This window comes from Chrysemys picta, chromosome 2, assembly GCF_011386835.1.
Source record: "Chrysemys picta bellii isolate R12L10 chromosome 2, ASM1138683v2, whole genome shotgun sequence".
NCBI lineage: Eukaryota > Metazoa > Chordata > Testudines > Emydidae > Chrysemys > Chrysemys picta.
In genome coordinates this window covers 218,806,877-218,827,016 of record NC_088792.1, presented here as the reverse complement: position 1 = coordinate 218,827,016, position 20,140 = coordinate 218,806,877, and the positions used below count along the sequence as shown (strand labels likewise).

Here is a 20,140-nt window from a genome sequence, read left to right as displayed (position 1 = left end):
TTTCTTATGTTCATTCCAGAGGTCTCCCAAGAAGTCCCTTCTGGTTAGTCTTTGGTTGGTCTCTAGAATGTTTTGTCTTTTCTTTCTCCATCTGTTTTCTTGGGTTTCAGTGTTTACCAAGAGTTTTTCAAAGCTTATCTGCAGTTACCATTGCCCCCTTCTGATATGGCAATTCCTAAATTCCTAGAATATTTTGAAAACAGATTCTTTAGAGCCGCATTTCTTATGAATACTTTATCAAAATATTATGGCCCTTTGAGGGTCTGGCTGGAATGCACTTTGTGTGTGACCTGAACAAACAGAGGAGATAGGCCAAAGCTAGCTTTAAGCAATCTTTGCAGTACCTTTGCAGCTGAGATTAGCAAGAGTGTAGACATATTTTGGCCATACTGCCTACATCAGGAGCTGCAAGGGGCTAGTGTACAGCTTCTAAACTGCCTCTATACTGGTAGAATTCTCAGGTGGTCAGTTTTACAGTCCCTTTGCAGCAGTGTTTAAGCAGAGAATCAGGTCCCACATATTTGCTCTATTGTTCTGATTACTTAAATGTTCCCAGAGGCTGTTGCAGTGGGGAAATACATTTCCACCTAAGTAAATCAAACCCCCACACATTTAAAAGTATCTAATTAATAATCCAAATATTTATCTTATTGTAGATTACAATTTGGTTTTAGGGCAAAATACATTACTTGCATTGTAATGTTGGCCGCATGTCACCCACACTCTCCATTAATCATAATTAGGGCCGCCAAGCAATTAAAAAAAAAATCTCAATAGCACTGTTAAACAATAATAGAATACCATTTATTTAAATATTTTGGATGTTTTCTACATTTTCAAATATAAGGATTTCAATTACAACACAGAATACGTGTACAATGCTCACTTTATTTTTGATTACAAATATTTGCACTGTAAAAACCAAAAGAAACAGTATTTTTCAATTCACCTCTCTATCATGAAAGTTGAACTTACAAATGTAGAATTATGTACAAAAAAAACTTTAATCAAAAATAAAACAATGTAAAACTTTAGAGCCTACAGGTCCACTCAGTTCTACTTCTTGTTCAGCCAATTGGTCAGCCAAACAAGTGTGTTTACATTTGCAGGAGATAATGCTGCCCGTTTCTTGTTCACAATGTCACCTGAAAGTGAGAACAGGTGTTTGGCATGACACTGTTGTAGCTGGTGTCACAAGATATTTACATGCCATATGTCCCCTTCATGCTTCGACCACCATTCCAGAGAATATGTCCATGCTGATGATGGGTTCTGCTCAATAATGATCCAAAGCACGTTCATTTTCATCATCTCAGTCAGATGCCACCAGCAGAAGGTTGATTTTCTTTTTTGGTTGTTCAGTTTCTGTAGTTTCCACATCGGAGTGTTGCTCTTTAAAGACTTCTGAAAGGATGCTCCACACCTCATCCCTCTCAGATTTTGGAAGGCACTCCAGATTTTTAAACCTTGGATTAAGTGCTGTAGCTATCTTTAGAAATCTCACATTGGCACCTTCTTTGCATTTTGTCAAATCTGCACTGAAAGTGTTCTTAAAACGAACGTGTGCTGGGTCATCATCCGAGACTGCTATAACATGAATGATATGGCAGAATGCGAGTGAAACAGAGCAGATATACAATCCCCCCCCTCCCCCGGGGATTTCAGTCACAAATTTAAATAATGCATTATTTTTTTTAAACTAGCATCATCAGCATAGAAGCAGGTCCTCTGGAATGGTGGCCGAAGCCAGTAGTGGCATATGAATGTTTAGCATATCTGGCATGTAAATACCTTGCAATGCTGGCTACAAAAGTGCCATGCAAATGCCTGTTCTCACTGTCTGGTGACATTGTAAATAAGAAGCGGGAAACATTCTTTCCTGTAAATATAAACAAACTTGTTTGTCTTATCAACTGGCTGAACAAGAAGTAGGACTGAGTGGACTTGTAGGCTCTAAAGTTTTACAATGTTTTGTTTTTGAGTGCAGTTATGTAACAAAAAAAAATCTACATTTGTAAATTGTACATTCACAATAGAAATTGCACTACAGTACTTGTATGAGGTGAATTGAAAAATACTATTTCTTTTATCATTTTACAGTGCAAATATTTGTAATCAAAGATGATAATATAAAATGAGCACTGGTACACTTTATATTCTGTGTTGTAATTGAAATCACTATTTTAAAATGTAGAAAAACATCCACAAATATTTATTAAAATTTCAATTGGTATTCTATTGTTTAACAGTATGATTAAACCTGTGATTAAGTTTTTTAATCACGATTCTTTTTTTTAGTTAATCGCGTGAGTTAACTGTGATTAATCGACAGCCCTACATGTATTCACAGTAACAATGAACATTTAAGACTGGCTGGGCATCCATATCTCAAGGACTCTCACTCTTGTCCCAACCCTGCAAGGTGCTACATACACATCCTCAAATACCATTGACTTTAAGGGGATTTGAGTGTGCCAGGCATGTTGCAGGATCAGGCCTTATATCAATACTTTGCACTTTCTTGCAAAATGTAAAAGAATACAGAATATTATTAATAGCACAGGTAGTAGAAATAAAGGGCAGCCCATTAAATTTTAAACAGTAAGTCACTACAATATATGAAATAAATACAACATATGTAAATTTTTCTCCTGTTATGCATTTACCCAGCAAAATTTAATTTAACACATTTGCTAGGTATCAGAGTACAGCACAAGTTTAAATTCCAGTTAAAGATCACTTCTATTATACCAATTCTCCAACATAATTTGAAAATGCGCTACATGTGAAGCTTTTGATTTTTCTCCCCCACGTGGTTTGATTTAAATTGGTGCTCTATTTACCCTAGTATTGTACTTACAAAAAAAGCACAAACTTCTTTATTAAATTACAAACCACTAACCATTGGAAACCCATGCTTAAAAATCCTATTATATCATAATACAATTCATTTTTTAAAACCTGGTTTAAAGAGTTAACCCCAAAAAAGCACAGAAAATAAATTACCAGACAAAAAACTGGACTTATCAAATCATAATGTGACCCAACTGGAGGACAAGCAGTTATGTTTTGAATCCTTTAATAGTAGGAAATCATCCTTAAGGGTCTCACCTATTGACCTATGTACAATAATCTATGGACATTTTAAGAGTTTATTTAATGATAAACTGTACACTTCTACAACTCTGGCCTTTTTTCAATAGGACAATTGCTTCAAAATTGCCCTGCTTAGATTTCATTATTATGAGTGGTTTTGTAGCTACCCCTTTGTACAACCAGTGTGGCTATTTGAAAATCAAGTGCAGCTTGTTTGCAACATGCAAAATGGATCTTGCTCTCAAAAACTGGAACTGGCATGCAGATTTCCACAGAGATCCATAATCAAATAACAGACTAGGAGGAATAGACATTGCACAGTTAACTTGGACAACATGTGGTGCAAACAGAAAGCCAACACTTTTCTATATTCAGCGACTCAGTGAAGAGTGAGATAGTTTCTCAATGGCTCCACACTCACACTAGTCGTCTGTTAATCTTGTCACCAACCATATGACAGTCTGGCAATGTATCTCAATCTCTTCCAGTTGTTTAATCTAAAGAGATTCCTGAAAGTGAACATTTATTTCTCAGAGCTGAATAGTTCCATTTCTATTTTAATAGATTACATATAGACTAGCAGTGCTAGCATAATGAAAGTTTATTTAGTGGAATCCAAAACATCTAAATTAATTTAAAATTAGGGAATAGGAATACATAGTGGTAAAATCACTTCAGTCAAATTTTCCGTCATATACTGTGATGTGTTACATAACATGGACATGAGGTAGCTGACAGCTATCATTTCACTGAGTGAACTCTGCAAATGTGTCAGATGTGTTTAAGGACTCTCAAATACAGCCTTCCTCTACTGACAACCACCACCTAAAATTTTCTATTAAAAAAAATAAAGCTTAGTTTATTGCTTTTCTTACAATTTTTTCTTCATATTAGGGATAGGCAATAAGGATACCAAAGTTGAAAGTTCCCTGGCTGTTGATGACTTTTGATTAAATTCATTTTTCCAAGAGAATTACTGATGAAGTTTTGAATAACAAGTCACTGACCTAGTCCCAAGGTTACAATTTTTTTTAGTAAACTGGACAAATCTTTGCATTTTCCACACAAGAGACTAGAGTGTCTCATTTCCAGTAAGGTAACATGAACAACATTGAGAAACCTATAGCAGAACTAACCCATGGATGTCACCAACTACAACTATAGTGAGAAAGGAATAAGTAAAATTAGAAGGGGGAGAATTCACTGTTGAAGGGGCAGAAATCATTCTAACCAATGAGATTGTGCCACTGGCACTTGAAGCATAGGAATGCAGATGGATAAATACGGCATGTCCACACAGTTCTTAACAGTAGTATAAGAGGTTTTAATAAAAATGATAAGGCCTGACGTCTCTCACTTATGTGTCGCTGGGGTAAGGAGAAAGTGAGACAGAACAAAAAGGAAACTAGCTTGAAGATTTAAAAAAAAAAAAGCTGTTAAAGTAAGTGCAGGGGGAAAAAACGTGACATGGAAAAACAAGGTAGCAGCTGCAGAAGATGGTTTCAAGGATGAAAAGACAGAAGCAGGACAGAATTTCAGCAGTCCAGTTTGGAAATTGCTCTGGAGTTGCTTAGGCCAAGTGGCCTAGTTAATGTCATTTCTAAAATGAATACTTAAAATATTTTTTTTAAAAAGGGTTTTGAACTGCAAGTTTGTCCAAACAAGTGTAACTGCAGATTATGGAATTTGCTCCTCTGCAATAATCCCAATACCTTCAGTTATCAAATAAAATAAGCATATAGAAATAGTGGTAAGAATAAAAGGTACATGTAGAGCCACTGCTACATTGTGTTTAACTTTTTGCTACCTCTGCAAGGTACTATACATATATTACATTATTATAGAAATGGCACAGCCTCAGAGGATACTTTCCACATTTTATTTACATTTTAAGACTAACTTTAATCTCAATCACATATCCATACACCTATTTCCTTTGTTTGTTTCACTAAAACTTAAATGCATTGTTTATTAGAACAAAGACTGTAAACAAATATTTGCCATGTCCATTACATGTAACACACAGGAGCCGCTTAACAGAATCCATTCCCCCCTTTTATAAATACAGGTATCAAAACAATCCTGAACATACTTTGTGACACTAATAGTAGTCGGCACCCACACCTTAGCAAAATTAAACAAGATGAGCAACAGTATTCACTTTATCTGCTACTTTAAAACAATTTTAACTGCAGCTCTTTTACTAAGCCAGATGGGTAAAGCATGCCATTTATAATTTTTCTTCTTGAGAGATTAATTTTCTGAAACATACATTAATCCACAGCAATCTGACACTTTCTGTCATGCTTTCATCTTGTAAAACCTGAATTTCAATTTTAAGCTACTTCAGGCTTATGCTTAAATGACAGTGTCTTGATAAGAGAAAAAAAAAATTGTGCTGCCTTTTTTTCCTCCCATAGTGCCTAAAAACATACTGGGCGTACATATATTATATATATTCTTACAAATGTCCAGGTCATGTATACCAGCTGAAATTCTTTTAATGTGTGGGTGGTTTGCATTGTGAGATTTAATCAAGACATTAATATGAGTAGAAGGTTGTTGTTTTAAGACAGAAGTTTGAGAATCAGCTAAAATTAATTGCTGTAAGTTTGTCCTTCTGGAGGTTGTGGAAGCTTCATATTTTCTTTGGACATCATTAGACGTCTTAGCTCTTGAAGTACAACTTTAATGCTATAAGAATTTTGCCATTTTGCTAACACTGGTATGCTCCGTGTATCCACCTGCAAAGAAAGACAGCACGAGTTAAATAAGGACAATATGTTTTCGTACCATAAAATACAAAATTCCTGCAGAATTAGTTTTAATTTACTTAATAACTTAAGAAATGGTAGCATATGTTGCAATCTCTTCAGCACTTCCCAACTGTGTTATAAATACATAAAATTTTTATAATGAATGCTTAGCGCATACTTACACACAAATTCAGATCCTGCAGTGAGACCCACAGAGCTGGACCCCTGCATAGCATGCTCAACAACATCAACTTCAATGGTGGGGGAGAGGGTGGGCAAAGAGAAAGTCAATCTATGTAGAGCTCATTGGAAAATTGGGGCCATATCTTAAACTAGGGAAGTTTTTATCCATCATAACAAAAGTTCTTTACTAAATGTTGCAATAAAACATTTAAACAGAACAATCATATGAACTTATTACTTGATTACAGCACCAACATGCAATATGCGGTTTTCTCAAAGTTGGCTTTCAAGTCTTTATTAAGCAATTTGCTACACAATATTCTATGCTTAAATCTTTATACGGGAAAATTTACCTAGCTTTTGTCTGTGATTTGTTTTGAATACTTATTGTTATATGGCCCCTCCGATGCCTTTTACTTCTCCCAGTAAATATGACTGGAAATAGTGAAGTAATTTGACTTATAAAGTTCCATATAAAATCAGGACATTTCTCAATTCTACTTTGTTTCTTATGATAAATATTCTTATGGACCTCTTAAAGCACAGAGACTTTATTGCATATCACTTGATAGTTTAAAGGTGAACTACAAAGGAAAATGTGTGCACCCTTTTCTACTCCTTTATGGTATATACAGCATAAAACATTTTTGTAGGTTGTTTTTACTTTTTAATATAAAAATATGAGAAAAATATCAAGTTCTAGCCATAACAACTTTACCTCCGGAGGAGACCTAGATTGCTTAACTTCAAGCTACCTGGTTTCAGAACACAGAGGATAATGCTGCTTATATTTGCAGGAGCAACTGGGAGATTAAGATTACCAATGATTACTTTCAATATTAGGAAACTAAATACTGAAGGCCAAACAGTATCAAAAGGAAAGCAACAGTCAGTTGTTTATGCAGTGATTTTTGCACCAATTAAGAAACACCTTAAAAAAAAAAAAAAAAAATCTTTTACAGCAAGGTTTGAAAGTAGCATTGGTCAGACCACCATTATAATTACTAGCTCATTTAAAAAAAGTATTTGATCTAATGTGTTAGAGATAACTAGAGCTGCAATTCTGAGGAGTAAAGTGGGAGCCTATGAGACTGCAAACACAGCTTTCACCCATGTTAACATTTGTTTGCAGATATGAGTACTAAATCAATCCACTATCAGAGAAAATACAACAGTGAAGAAATATACCCCTCCAAAATTCCCCTCCCTTCCCCCCCATCTCAGGAGAGACTTCCTGAACTGCAGAGTAGCAGTTCTGGTGAGGACAGCATCTAGTCTGGACCTCCCTCTCCAAGGCACAAGAGTCCCCCTCTTACACACCCTCCCCCTCCCTCCAGACTCCTGGGCCATATTGAGGAAAGGCCTTCCCTGATTGCTGTTAGGCAGTAGAGAAGCAATGTGCCACTGAGGCCCCAGAGCCCAGTAACATCACAGCTTCATTTCAAAATTTGAACTCTGGACATGGTACTGTTTGAACCTACCCCCCATATCCCACACAATGCAGCATAGGGTCCAAGACACTACCCACCCCAGGCAAGAATTCTGGAGTGGAAGGAAACCTCGCACAGTGGAAAGACCTGGCTGTTCGAGGGAAGCGTACTAAGAACAGAAATAAAACTCAGGCTCACCATGTTTTATGGGCACAGGGTTTGGTTGGGAAGGAGATCAGGAGGGAGAGAAGGGTAGATTTTAAGGAAGCGTAATAAGTTGTGGTTTTACCAGATAGGGAATTTTTATAAACCGGAATTAAAAATGAGTTGCAACAGATGATTGTCAAAGGCTGGGGCTGACTGTGGAAAGAGGAAGATTCCAATAAAGAAGCAGGAGGGGGACAAGAACCTAGGTTTGCTGATTTAAGGGAGGTCAGATAGGCAAGCATGGATAAGGAGACAGTTTAGGTGGGATTTCAGTAGGTTTGAAAAATAATTTTTCATGTAATTGTGAGACCGTGGGTGAGAGTTAGATGAGGAATTAAAAAAATGGCTGGAGAGGCAGTTGCAGATTGTTTTAGATAGAAACAAACAGGAAAACTGTGGCACTAACAAGATGAATACTCATTTTCATCATAAGCATTTTGATTGCATGGTATATCCCTCTTCCCCACACTTCATCTGTTTAATCTTCTTTTTAGGCCATGTGTAGACTGGCGACTAGCCTCATTTACAGCTATCAGTGGCCAGCCACTAATATAGCTGCACTAGCACACCTCTAATATAGTCAGTCAAAGCTACTATTTCCACTGGTGGAGTTTATTACAACTTCAAGCAAAACGATTTTTACCAGTGCAAATATTGGCTTTCTGGTCTTCACTAGGGATTTTCAGCTAACAGACAAATATCTTCAAGGCAGAGACTGTCTTTTCCTGCACAGCGCTGAGCATATTTTCAGCACTATCACACTATACTAAAATGACTTAATAAATATTTATTTTAACTCAAGCCATTTTATTTTCTGCAAGTCTTCATCTTTTGTTGCATAACAAATCTTGCAGGCAATAAAGATTTTGGCTTAGGGCCTGCAATGCAGGGAATAAAACTATATTACATGTAAGAGATTACACAATCAATCTACTTATGATACACTCCTTTATAAAGTAAAGTAATCTGAAAAGAGAAGGCTCTCTCATTGGCTCCAACAGTGTTGTTGGGAATGCTCAAAACCAGATACCCAGGGAGTACCCACTTTATATTAAAAATGTATTCAAGTATAAGGAAGCAGCATTTCCAGGGAAGTCTGAAGGCTAATGAAACTGAAAACTGAGAACAAAAACTATTTTTATTCTATCAGCATATCCAATATAAATCTTTAAATAATGACAATAGCAGCAACATTACACATGATCCAAGAATAACCAAGGAATTCTTCTATGTTTTTTAAACATAGAACAAATTATAGAAGAATGCTGCAAAATGTTCAGTGTTTATGATGCTTCCAATAGCATAACTTTAAAAAAGTAGCAAATTGCTTAGTCCTCTATAAACAGATTCAAAATGATGACTGGACAACACAGTTTACAGAATTATAGTTGATAAAATCCCAAGTCTTTAAAAAGGAGAAACAAACACTTCCAGCTGTAAATGGTATTTAAATAAACAGAAGTGATTGCAAATCCTGTGAGATACCAACAGACTGTTAAAGAATACTCAAAAAAAAAAAAAAAAATCAGACATCCTCAAAAACCATGGGAAAATAAATAGTATGTCAGAACACAACCTGTGTTTTATCAATCTAGGATACACAATAGACTCTAAAAAGGAGAGACCCCACAGCATTAAAAATTATAATTTATTTTACAGCCATGACACCCTCTACAGAGGATAAGTAGTTTTGCCTAGTTCTACTCATATATTTGGGCCAGGTTTTCAAAACTAGATTCCTAAATTGTGTACAAATCCAGCAGTTGCATATGCAAATAGATCACTATGAGAATAAGTGCTCATACGCTTATTCCCTATAGGTGGCCACCTTTCTGAAAAGGAGCCTATATTGTGAATTGAAGTGCAACTGGAATGAATTTTTGCTAACTCTGCTTTTGCATTTTTAAAGTGAGGGTCAATGTGGATAAGTGATCAATCTTGGTCTTTTAAAAATGTATTAGTTTTAGGAATTTGAGGATCCCCTCCCCCAAAGAGAGCTCCCTCTGTTTCTCTCGATTCAGAAATCCCACAACCTGCTATATTGCTACTGCAACATTTGGATCCATGCACTGATTTTAAAAAGCCTGTATTACATTTCTGGAAGAGGACCTTCCTTGCTAGGAAGCCTCACACTGACAACACAATCTGGCATATGACAACAACAGGGGGCCTAGACAGCAAAGGTTGCCTGATGATAAAACAGAGTAGACTGATGCCCCAACTCCTCTCCAATGAATTTGACAGCCTTGAACAACAGGATGGGGCAGAAGACAAGAGCTGATCTATGAAACAGGCAGTCAGGAGGGTGGGCAGGAGATTGTCACGAGAGGAAACATCTCACAAAGTGGCAACAAGGAATTTTCCTGAGAAGTTATGAGAGATTTAAATGGAATGGAACCTTAGGTCACAAAGCAGAGAGGAAAGATGTGATCTTGAGATCTGGGCTTACTTCCTGTCTCTGTCAGACTTTCTGTGGGATCTTGGGCAAGTCATTTAAATCTTTTAGTTCCTTAGTTTTCCATCAGTAAAACCTCCGATTTGAAATGGGATCCAGGGACTGGGTTCATTATAGTGTGGGTGTACTGTATATAGGTATCACAGAGTATATCATACCCGTGTGGGAGTGGCACTATGTGAAAGAAAGCAGAGTTAATTACAGTAAAAATCTTAAATGAATCAAACTGTACCATAGAATCTCTATGGATAGAAATTCCATGCTTGAATAATAAGAGTATAGCAACAGGAATATACTACTGACCACTTGACCAGGATGGTGATGGTCATTGTGAAATGCTCCGGGAGATCGAAGTGCCACAAAAATAGAAAACTCAGTAATAATGGAGGATTTTAACTATCCCCATATTAACTAGGTACATGTCACCTATGGACAGGATGCAGAGGTAAAAAGTTCTAGACATCATTAATGGCTATTTCTTGGAGCAGCTAGTCCTGGAACCCACAAGGGTAGAGGCAATTTTTGATTTAGTCTTAAATTGCACACGATCTAGTCCAAGAGCTGAATGTAGCTCAACAGCTCAGTAATAACGACCATAAATGTTACATTTAATTACATCTTTGGGGGGGGGGGGAGGAGAGAAAGGATACGAAAGAAGCCCACCATAGTAGCATTTATTTTCAAAAAGGGGAACTACCAAAAAAGTGAGGAAGCGGGTTAAATGGAAATTAAAAGGAATTGTCAAGAATTTTAAAAACACCATAATAGAGGCACAAATTAAATGTACGCCCCAAATAAAAAAAAAAAAAAAAAAATAGTAAGAGGACCAAAAAAAATGCCACCATGGCTGAACAAGAGTAAAAGACACGTAGAGACAAAAAGCATCCTTTAAAAACTGGAAGTCAAATCCTTCTGAGAAAAATAGAAAGGAACAAACTCTGGCAAGTGAAGTATAAAATTAGGCAGGCCAGAAAAGTATTTGAAGAGCAACTAGCAAAAGACAAACTAACAGCAAAAAAACAAAAAAACAAAAATTTACATACATCAAAAGCAGGAAGCCTGCCAAACAATCCATGGGGCCACTGGATGATAAGGGTACTAAAGGAGCGCTCAAGGAAGACAAGGCCATTGTGAAGAAGTTAAATTAATTCTTTGCTTCAGTCTTCACTGAAGACGAGGGATATTCCCACATCTGAGTCATTCTTTTCAGGTGGCAAATCTGAGGAACTGTTCCAGATTAAGGTATCAATAGAAGAGGTTGAGAACAAATCAATAAATTAAACAGTAAATACAACAGAACCTCAGAGTTATGAACACCTCAGAAATTGAGATTATTTGTGACTCTGAAATGTTCATAACTCTGAACAAAACATTATGGTTGTTCTTTCAAAAGTTTACAACTGAACAACTTAATATAGCTTTGAAACTTTATTATGCAGAAGAAAAATGCTGCTTTCCCTTTAAAAGTAAACTACTAAAAAAACAATACTGTACTGTATTTGATTGGGGGGGGGGGGGAGATGGAGGGGGAGCAAGGAGAGAGAGAGAGAAAAGAGGTCTCTGCTGCTGACTGATTGATTACTTCTGGTTCCAAATGAGGTGTGGGGTTTACTAGTCACTTCGTAGCTCTGGTGTACGTAACTCTGAGGTTCTGCTATAAGTTTCCAGGATTCACTCAAGAGTTTTGAAGGAACTCAAATATGAAATTGCAGAACTACTAACTGCGGTATGTAACCTATCACTTAAAATTAGCCTCTGTATCAGATGACTGGAAGATAGCTAATGTAATGCCGATTTTTAAAAAAGGCTCCAGAGGCTATCCTGGCAATTACAGGCTGCTAAACCTAAGGATGATCCAGTGGATATAGTGTACTTGGACTTTCAGACAGCCTTTGACAAACTCCTTCATCAAAGGCTCTAAGCAAAGTAAGGAGTCAGGGGATAAAAGGGAAGGTCCTCTCATGGATCAGTAATTGGTTAAGAAGATAGCAAACAAAGGGTAGGAATTATGGCTGTCGATTAATCGCAGTTACTTCACACAATTAACTCAAAAAAATTAATGGTCATTACCAAATTAATTGCGATTTTGGATGTTTTACTACATTTTCAAATACATGGATTTCAATTACATCACAGAATACAAAGTGTACACTGCTCACTTTATATTATTTTGGATTATAAATATTTGCATTGTAAAAATGGTAAAAGAAACAGTATTTTTCAATTCACCTCATACAAGTACTGTAGTGCAATCTCTTTATCATGAAAGTGCAACTTACAAATGTAGATTTTTTTTTTGTTACATAGCTGCACTCAAAAACAAAACAATGCAAAACTTTAGAGCCTACAAGTCCTACTTCTCTTCAGCCAATCACTAAGACAAACAAGTTTATTTACATTTACGGATGATAATGCTGCCCACTTCTTATTTAAAATGTGACCAGAAAATAAGAACAGGCATTCGCATGGGGCTTTTGTAGCCAGCATTGTAAGGTATTTACGTGCCCAATATGCTAAACATTCATATGCTCCTTCATGCTTCGGCCACCATTCCAGTTGACATGCTTCCATGCTGACAATGCACGTTAAAAAAAGAATGTGTTAATTAAATTTGTGACTGAACTCCTTGGGGGAGAACTGTATGTCTCTGGCTCTATTTTACCCGCATTCTGCCATATATTTCATGTTATAGTAGTCTCAGAGAATGACTCAGCACATATTGTTCATTTTAAGAACACTTTCACTTCAGATTTCACAAAACACAAAGAAGGTACCAATGGGAGATTTCTAAAGATAGCTACAGCACTCGACCTAAGGTTTAAGAATCTGAAGTGCCTTTCAAAATGTGAGAGGGATAAGGTGTAAAACATGCTTTTAGAAGTCTTAAAAGAGCAACACTCCAATGCGTAAACTACAGAACCCGAGCCACCAAAAAAGAAAATTAACTTTGTTCTGGTAGCATGTGACTCAGATAATGAAAATGAACATGTGTTGGTCTGCCCTGCTTTGGATTCTTATCGAGCAGAACCCGTCATCAGCATGGATGCATGTCCTCTGGAATGGTGGTTGAAGCAGGAAGGGACATATGAATCTTTAGTGCATCTGACATGTACGTATCTTGCAACGCCGGCTACAGTAGTGCCATGCAACCACCTGTTCTCACTTTGAGGTGATATTGTGAACAAGCGGGCAGCTTTATCTCCTGCAAATGTAAACAAACTTGTTAGTCTGAGTGATTGGCTGAACAAGAAACAGGACTGAGTGGACTTGTAGGCTCTAAAGTTTTACATTGCTTTATTTTTGACCGCAGGTTTTTTTTGTATATAATTCTATGTTTGTAAGTTCAACTTTCATGATAAAGAGTTTGCACTACAGTACTTGTATTAGGTGACTTGAAAAATGCTATTTCTTTTGGTTTTTACAGTATATTTATTTTTGATTACAAATATTTGCAAAGTGAGCACTGTACACTAGTATTCTGTGTTGTAATTGAAATCAATACATTTGAAAATGTAGAAAACATCCAAAAATATAAATAAATGGTATTCCATTACTCTTTTTAATAGCGTGATTACTCTTTTTAATCGGTTGACAGCCGTAGCAGGAATAAAAGGTCAGTTTTCACAGTGGAGAGTGATAAATAGCGTGATCTCCCAAGGGTATATACTGGGACCAGTGCTGTTCTACATGTTCAAAAGTGATCAGGAAAAGGCGGAAACAGAGAGGTGGCAAAGTTTGCCGATTATATAAAATTATTCAAGATAATTAAGTCCAAAGGAGATTGCAAAGAGTTAAAGGGATTTCACAAAACTGGGTGACTGGGCAACAAAATGGCACATGAAATTCAATGTTGATAAATGCAAAGTAATGCACATTGGAAAACAAACAATCTCAACTACACATACAAAATGAGGGGGTCTGAATTCGCTGTTACCACTCAAGAAAGATCTTGGAGTCATTGTGGATAGTTCTCTGAAAACATCTGCTCAAGATGCAGCAGCCGTCAAAAAAAAAGCTAACAATGTTAGGAACCATTAGAAAAGGGAAAGGTAATAGGACAATTAATATCATAATCATATAAATCTATGGTACGCCCACACTTTGAATACTACGTGTAGTTCTGGTCACCCCATCTCAAAACAGATATATTAAAATGGAAAAAGGTACAGGCAAGGGCAACAAAAATGATTAGGGGCATGAAACAACTTCCATATGAGAAGATTAAAAAAATTGGGGCTGTTCAGCTAGGAAAAGAGATGACTAAGTGGGGCTATGAGGAAGGTTTCTATGGTTTTCAACCTTTTTTTCTGGCGACGCAGTTGAAGATTGTTGATGCCCGCGACCCAATGGAGCTGGGGATGAGGGTTTTGGGGTGTGGGAGGGACTCAAGGCTGGGGCAGAGGGTTGAGGTGCAGGGGTGAGGGCTGCGGGGTGGGGCCAGGGATGAGGGGTTTGGGCGTGCAGGAGGGGGGTTCATGTTTGGGGAGGGCTCAAGGCTGGGGCAGGGGATTAGGGCGTGGGCTGCTCTCGGTCAGCGGTGCAGCGGGGGTGCTAAGGCAGGCTTCCTGTCTGTCCTGGCACTGTGGATCGCGCTGTGCCCCGGAAGCGGCCAGGAGCAGGTCTGGCTCCTAGGCAGAGGCTCTGGCCCACAGGCACCACCTAGGAGCCAGACCTGCTGCTGGCCGCTTCCAGTGTCAGAACAGGTAGGGACTAGTCTGTCTTAGCCGGGCAGCACTGCTCACAGGACTTTAAATTCATCAAGAATTATAACATTCGAAAACCAGTCAGAGAACACTTCAACTTCCCTGGACACTCAATTACAGACCTAAAAGTTGCAATTCTTCAACAACAAAAAAAACTTCAAAAACAGACTCCAACGAGAAACTGCAGAACTGGAATTAATTTGCAAACTGGACACCATTAAATTAGGCTTAAATAAAGACTGGGAGTGGATGGGTCATTACACAAACTAAAAACTAATTTCTCCATGCTAATTTTCCCCCTACTGTTATTCTCACCTTCTTGTCAACTGTTTGAAATGGGCCACCCTGATCATCACTACAAAAGTTTTTTTTCTCCTGCTGATAATAGCCCACCTTAATTGAGTAGTCTCGTTAGAGTTGGTATGGCAATCCCCATTTTTTCATGTTCTCTGTGTGTATGTATATATCTTCCTACTGTATTTTCCACTGCATGCATCTGATGAAGTGGGTTTTAGCCTACGAAAGCTTATGCCCAAATACATTTGTTAGTCTCGAAGGTGCCACAAGTACTCCTTGTTCTTTTTGCTGATACAGACTAACACAGCTACCACTCTGAAGCCTATTAGAGATGAGTTACTATACCTGAAAAAGTGACGATCAGGCAGGGCAACCTTCAAGCTTGCTAGTGGGTTCTATAGTCTACTATTTACAGTCCCACATAGGCATTGCAGCAATTTTGCAGTTCACCAGGAAGACCTCTTAATTTTGTTGTTGTTTGTAATTTTGTTCAACAAAAACAGTTGAGTTTACTAAACCCAACTCCTATTTAGGCACTAGCCCTGCACAGGCAAGTCATTGACATCAGTGGGCAATGCAATGGTATTGGGAACTATCAGTGCTAATCCAGTTGCAGAAGTGTGGTATTAGTTTGTATAAACATAGATGGTCACGACTCTGTGACCAAGGACAATAAAAGGACACTGTCAACAAAGAGAAAAAAAAACACCCTTCTATATGAAATATTTTCTCCTACAAATAATACCTATGATATAAACAAGAAAAAAATGGTATTTTTTTTATTTTACTCTGATAGCACTTTGTATAGTCAGTTTCAAGGTTTCTACTGGATTATCAATTTGTCAAAGGGATTGCGTTAGTCTTTCACAAACCACTTCACTTGTAACCCATGCACATTTGATATGGAATTTATTGAGAGGCCCCCAATTTTCAAAACAAAACTGCATGTTAAGTTTGGAACGTCATCTGGAGTCTCTTAGCTAGCAAATAAGAACATATTATATAATAATAATAATAATAATAATAATAATAATAATGGAGATCTCCCATCTCCTAGAACTGGAAGGGACCTTGAAAGGTCATCGAGTCCAGCCCCCTGCCTTCACTAGCAGGACCAAGTACTGATTTTGCCCCAGATTCCCAAGTGGCCCCCTCAAGGATTGAACTCACAACCCTGGGTTTAGCAGGCCAATGCTCAAACCACTGAGCTATCCCTCCCCCCAATATTTAAAGACTGCAATTTCATTCTCAGTACTCCCCAAATTTAAAATGTCAAGAGTAACAAAAGTCATTTATAATTAATGACTTGCATTAGCTAAAAGCACTAGCCAAAACCGTTCAGAGATTTAAATGATCCTTAGTGGTTAAGTAAGGTAGATATCAAAAGTCTTGAGCAGTACAGCATTCCATATTCTTCGGTAAACTCAAGCGTCATTGAAGAGGAACACTGTAAAGGAGCTGCTTAAACACAAAGCTGTTTTACTCAACTTAAAAAGAACAGCTTCAATTTATACCTGCATACTGTTTGCAAGCAAAATAATCACAAATTAAACTATTTGTATAAACAAATGATCGTTTATAATGTACAATTTAACTATGAAGGCTCTTTCCCACCCACCCATAATGCTTAATGGAATTTTTACTATAAATAATTGCAGAGTACAGATTAACAAGGAGGTTAGTTTTACCATTTGAACTTACCATTCCATTGGAATTATTTATTCCATTCATATTGATTTTAGTTACAAATCTAACTGTTGGAGGTGCTTCTGGATATTTAGGTCCACACTCTACTTTCAGACTGTATATTCTGTTTTCATAGTTTGTCTAAAAAGAAAAAAACAAAAAGATTAATGCATCTTACTGAAAGTTGTTATTTAAAAAGTACTTTAGAGATACACAAACAGAACTAAACTGGGTTAGGGAGAAGGAATATGTAATGGGATGATTTTAACTGTTTTTATTATTTTACAGTTGATGCCTTTGCTTACTTTTTGACACATCAATGCTTCAGTTATCTTGATTACCTGATCAATGTGTTATATATCTTTTGAGCAAAGATTTAACTATGTTAAAATAATCATTGCGTAAAAAGGCACCTATTATTAGGTATCACAAGCACCACATACGAAAAACAAAGACATTTAAAAAAAAAAAAAAAAACTATATAGAGAAAAGCTAAGCCACACATACGCTTCCTCCCCACCCCTGAACTCTAGCACAAGGGCAAACCTAAACCATCGGGCAAACCACTCCTACCAAAAGGTAAATCCTCTAATGCAGCAAAGATCAGGACAGGGGAAGAGATAGATGAAAATAAAACAAAAGGAGAAAAGCCTAGAAACAGTCAAGAACAAAGACCAAAATAAATGGAACTTGCAACAAATCCTGTAGAAGCAGTTAAGAAGCAACTATGGTAGAACAACTCCAGGAACAAATTCCACAATTTATGGCTTATGAGCAAGAAAGCTCTGCCTGAACATAGAACAAAGAAAACCAATTCAACTGCCAAAGAGGACATGATCAAGTATTCAGGGCTAGATTATGAAAGGATTTATATGCTATGGCATTCAGTTGTACCTCACTCTGGCAACCAACTCTCCCTTTCTCCTCTACACAGGAGCAACCATAGAAGCAGCTACTTTCTGTAAAAACTGGTTACCTACATTCCTACTACTGTTGTTCTTCAAGATGTCCTGCATATGTCCATTCCACATGTTTGCACCTTGCAGTTGTCTGAGAACTTTTCCCCTCAGCAGTACCTGTCGGGGCAGCTCAAGCACCCTCTGTTACCACATGTCACTGCATGCTCGTGTAAGAAGAACCACCCCGACCCTCCTCAGTTCCGGTGTACCAGGTAGACTCTGATAGAGAGGACGACGACGACAGGTTGTGGAATGGACATGTGCAACACATCTCCGAGAATATCAGTTACAGAAAGATAGGTAACAGTTTTTAAATTTGAGTGCTTGTACATGTCCATTCCACTGTAGGTGACTCAGAAGCAGACAAACATGGAGGTGGGCTCAGAATCTACCTGAACAGTGATTATGGGACAACTCGCCTGAAATTAGCATTGGCCCTGGACGGACAGGAAATGGCATAATGAGAAGAAAGAAGTATGGACTGATGACCAGGACATTGCTTTACAAATTACTATGATCAGTACTCGTGCCAAGAAAGCCGCTGAAGTTGCCTGTGCTCCAGTAGAATGCACCAATACTCTAACTGGGGGGGGAGGCGCGGACTATATTAGCCAACTGGTAGTATAAACAAATGCACAAGGAGGTCGAAGATGAGATTCTCTGAGTGGAAACTGGTTGGCCCTTAGCCCAGTCCATAACTGCAACAAATAACTGTGTGGAAGATCTATAGTACACTCAAGGTAGAAAACTAAAGCCCTTCTCACATCCAATGAAGTCTCCTCTCACCTCTATGCACATAAGATTTCAGGAAGAACGCTGACAAACAGATTTCCTAGTTAACATGAAAATTAGAGACTACCTTCATGAGAAATTTTGGGTGAGGGCAGATAAATTTTATCCTTATGACAGGAGGCTCTGACACTAGGGCTCTCAACTTGCCCACCCTTCTGCTGAGGTAATGGCAACTAAAAATGCTACCTCTATGGAGAGCTAGAGCAAAGAGCAAGTTGCAAGGGGTTCAAAAGGTGGTCCCATTACCTTTGCTAGGACGAAGTTCAAATCCCATGGGGTATAGGATCTTGTACATGTGGGTACAATCTGATCAAGCCCTTTAGGAAACTGGTAGTGATGGCATTGGAGAAAAGGAATCTACTATCCACCAAGCTCTGGAAGGCATAGATTAGCTGCCCGATGTCCTGTTATAGAGCTAACTGCCAAACTTTGATGTTTTAGGTATAGAAGATAGTTAAGTACGAGGCTCAGAGGTACATGCCTTTCTTCTGGGACCAAATGGAAAAGCGCTTCCATTTATGCATGTAAGTGCCCCTATTTGAGGGTTTTCCACAATTCAGAAGCACTTCCAGGATATCCTTAGAACAAGATCTCTCCAAAGGCGTTAACCACTAACCATCCACACAATCAGGTGGAAGTCTCACAGGTTGGGATGGAGCATGTAACCGTAATCCTGAGAAAGCAAGTCTGGATCCAGCAGAACAGTGGAGGGTTGACTGACAAGGTCAGCAGGGTCAAATAACAGTGTTGACAAGAGCAAGCCAGTGCTATAAGGATGAGATGAGCATGGTCTTGTTTGACTTTGAACAAGACCCTGGGCAGCAAGGGAATCGGAGGGAAATCATACAGGAGGAGGTCCTTCCAGGGTAGCAGAAAAGTATCTGTCAATGAGCCTGGGCTGACAACTTCCCAGCAACAAAAACAATGGCATTTTCTGTTGGACTCTGTTGCAAACAGGTCCACCTGGGGAATTCTCCAGAACTGGAAGATGGATCTGATTACGTCTGGGCGTAAAAACTGCTCGCGGTGATCAGAGAAGGTCCTGCTCAGTCGACCTGCCAACATGTTCTGCTTCCCTCGAAGGTAGTCAGCCCTGAGATGAATTGAATTGGTTATGCAAGGATCCCAGAGACAATCTGCCTCCTGGCATAGGGAGGAGTATAGTTTACACAGCTCTGTTTATGTAAGACATTGTCGCAGAGCTGTCTGTTAGAATTAACAAGTTCTTCCCTGCTGTATGTAGGAGGAAAGCTTAACAGCCTAGTTGTACAGCTCTTAACTCCCAGACATTTATATGAGCCATTAGATCCTGAGGCAACCAGAGACCTTGATGCTGCAGGGACCCCATATGGGTCCCCAAACCCAGCGCTGATGGAGTCTGTGATTAAAGTGAGGTTTAAGTGGTAGCCATGGGATAAAGGCCCCCACCCTCAGACTTTCAGAGGTCCAGCCACCAATCCAAAAAATGACAAAACTGACGTTGACACTCAAACCACATTGTCCAAATGACGACTTGGGGCATGTACCAATGCTTGCCATGCCTGCAGCTTGGCATGTTGAACCACATATGTAAACA

At 38.3% G+C, this 20,140-nt stretch overlaps 1 protein-coding gene across 4 annotated transcripts in view; it reads right to left on the bottom strand.

Moving 5' to 3' along the window:
* Nucleotides 1-3,679: 3,679 nt before the first annotated feature.
* UBE2V2 (ubiquitin conjugating enzyme E2 V2) overlaps nucleotides 3,680-20,140 on the bottom strand; it is a 44,991-nt gene continuing 28,530 nt past the window's right edge. For all 4 annotated transcript variants that reach the window (XM_024105444.3, XM_005279937.5, XM_024105445.3 and 1 more), the window contains exons 3-4: nucleotides 16,829-16,954; nucleotides 3,680-5,840 (exon numbers count right to left, since the gene is read on the bottom strand). In XM_024105444.3, coding sequence (XP_023961212.1) covers nucleotides 5,694-5,840; nucleotides 16,829-16,954 — 273 coding nt within the window. In that variant the 3' untranslated portion in view covers nucleotides 3,680-5,693. The remainder of the gene's footprint in view (nucleotides 5,841-16,828; nucleotides 16,955-20,140) is intronic.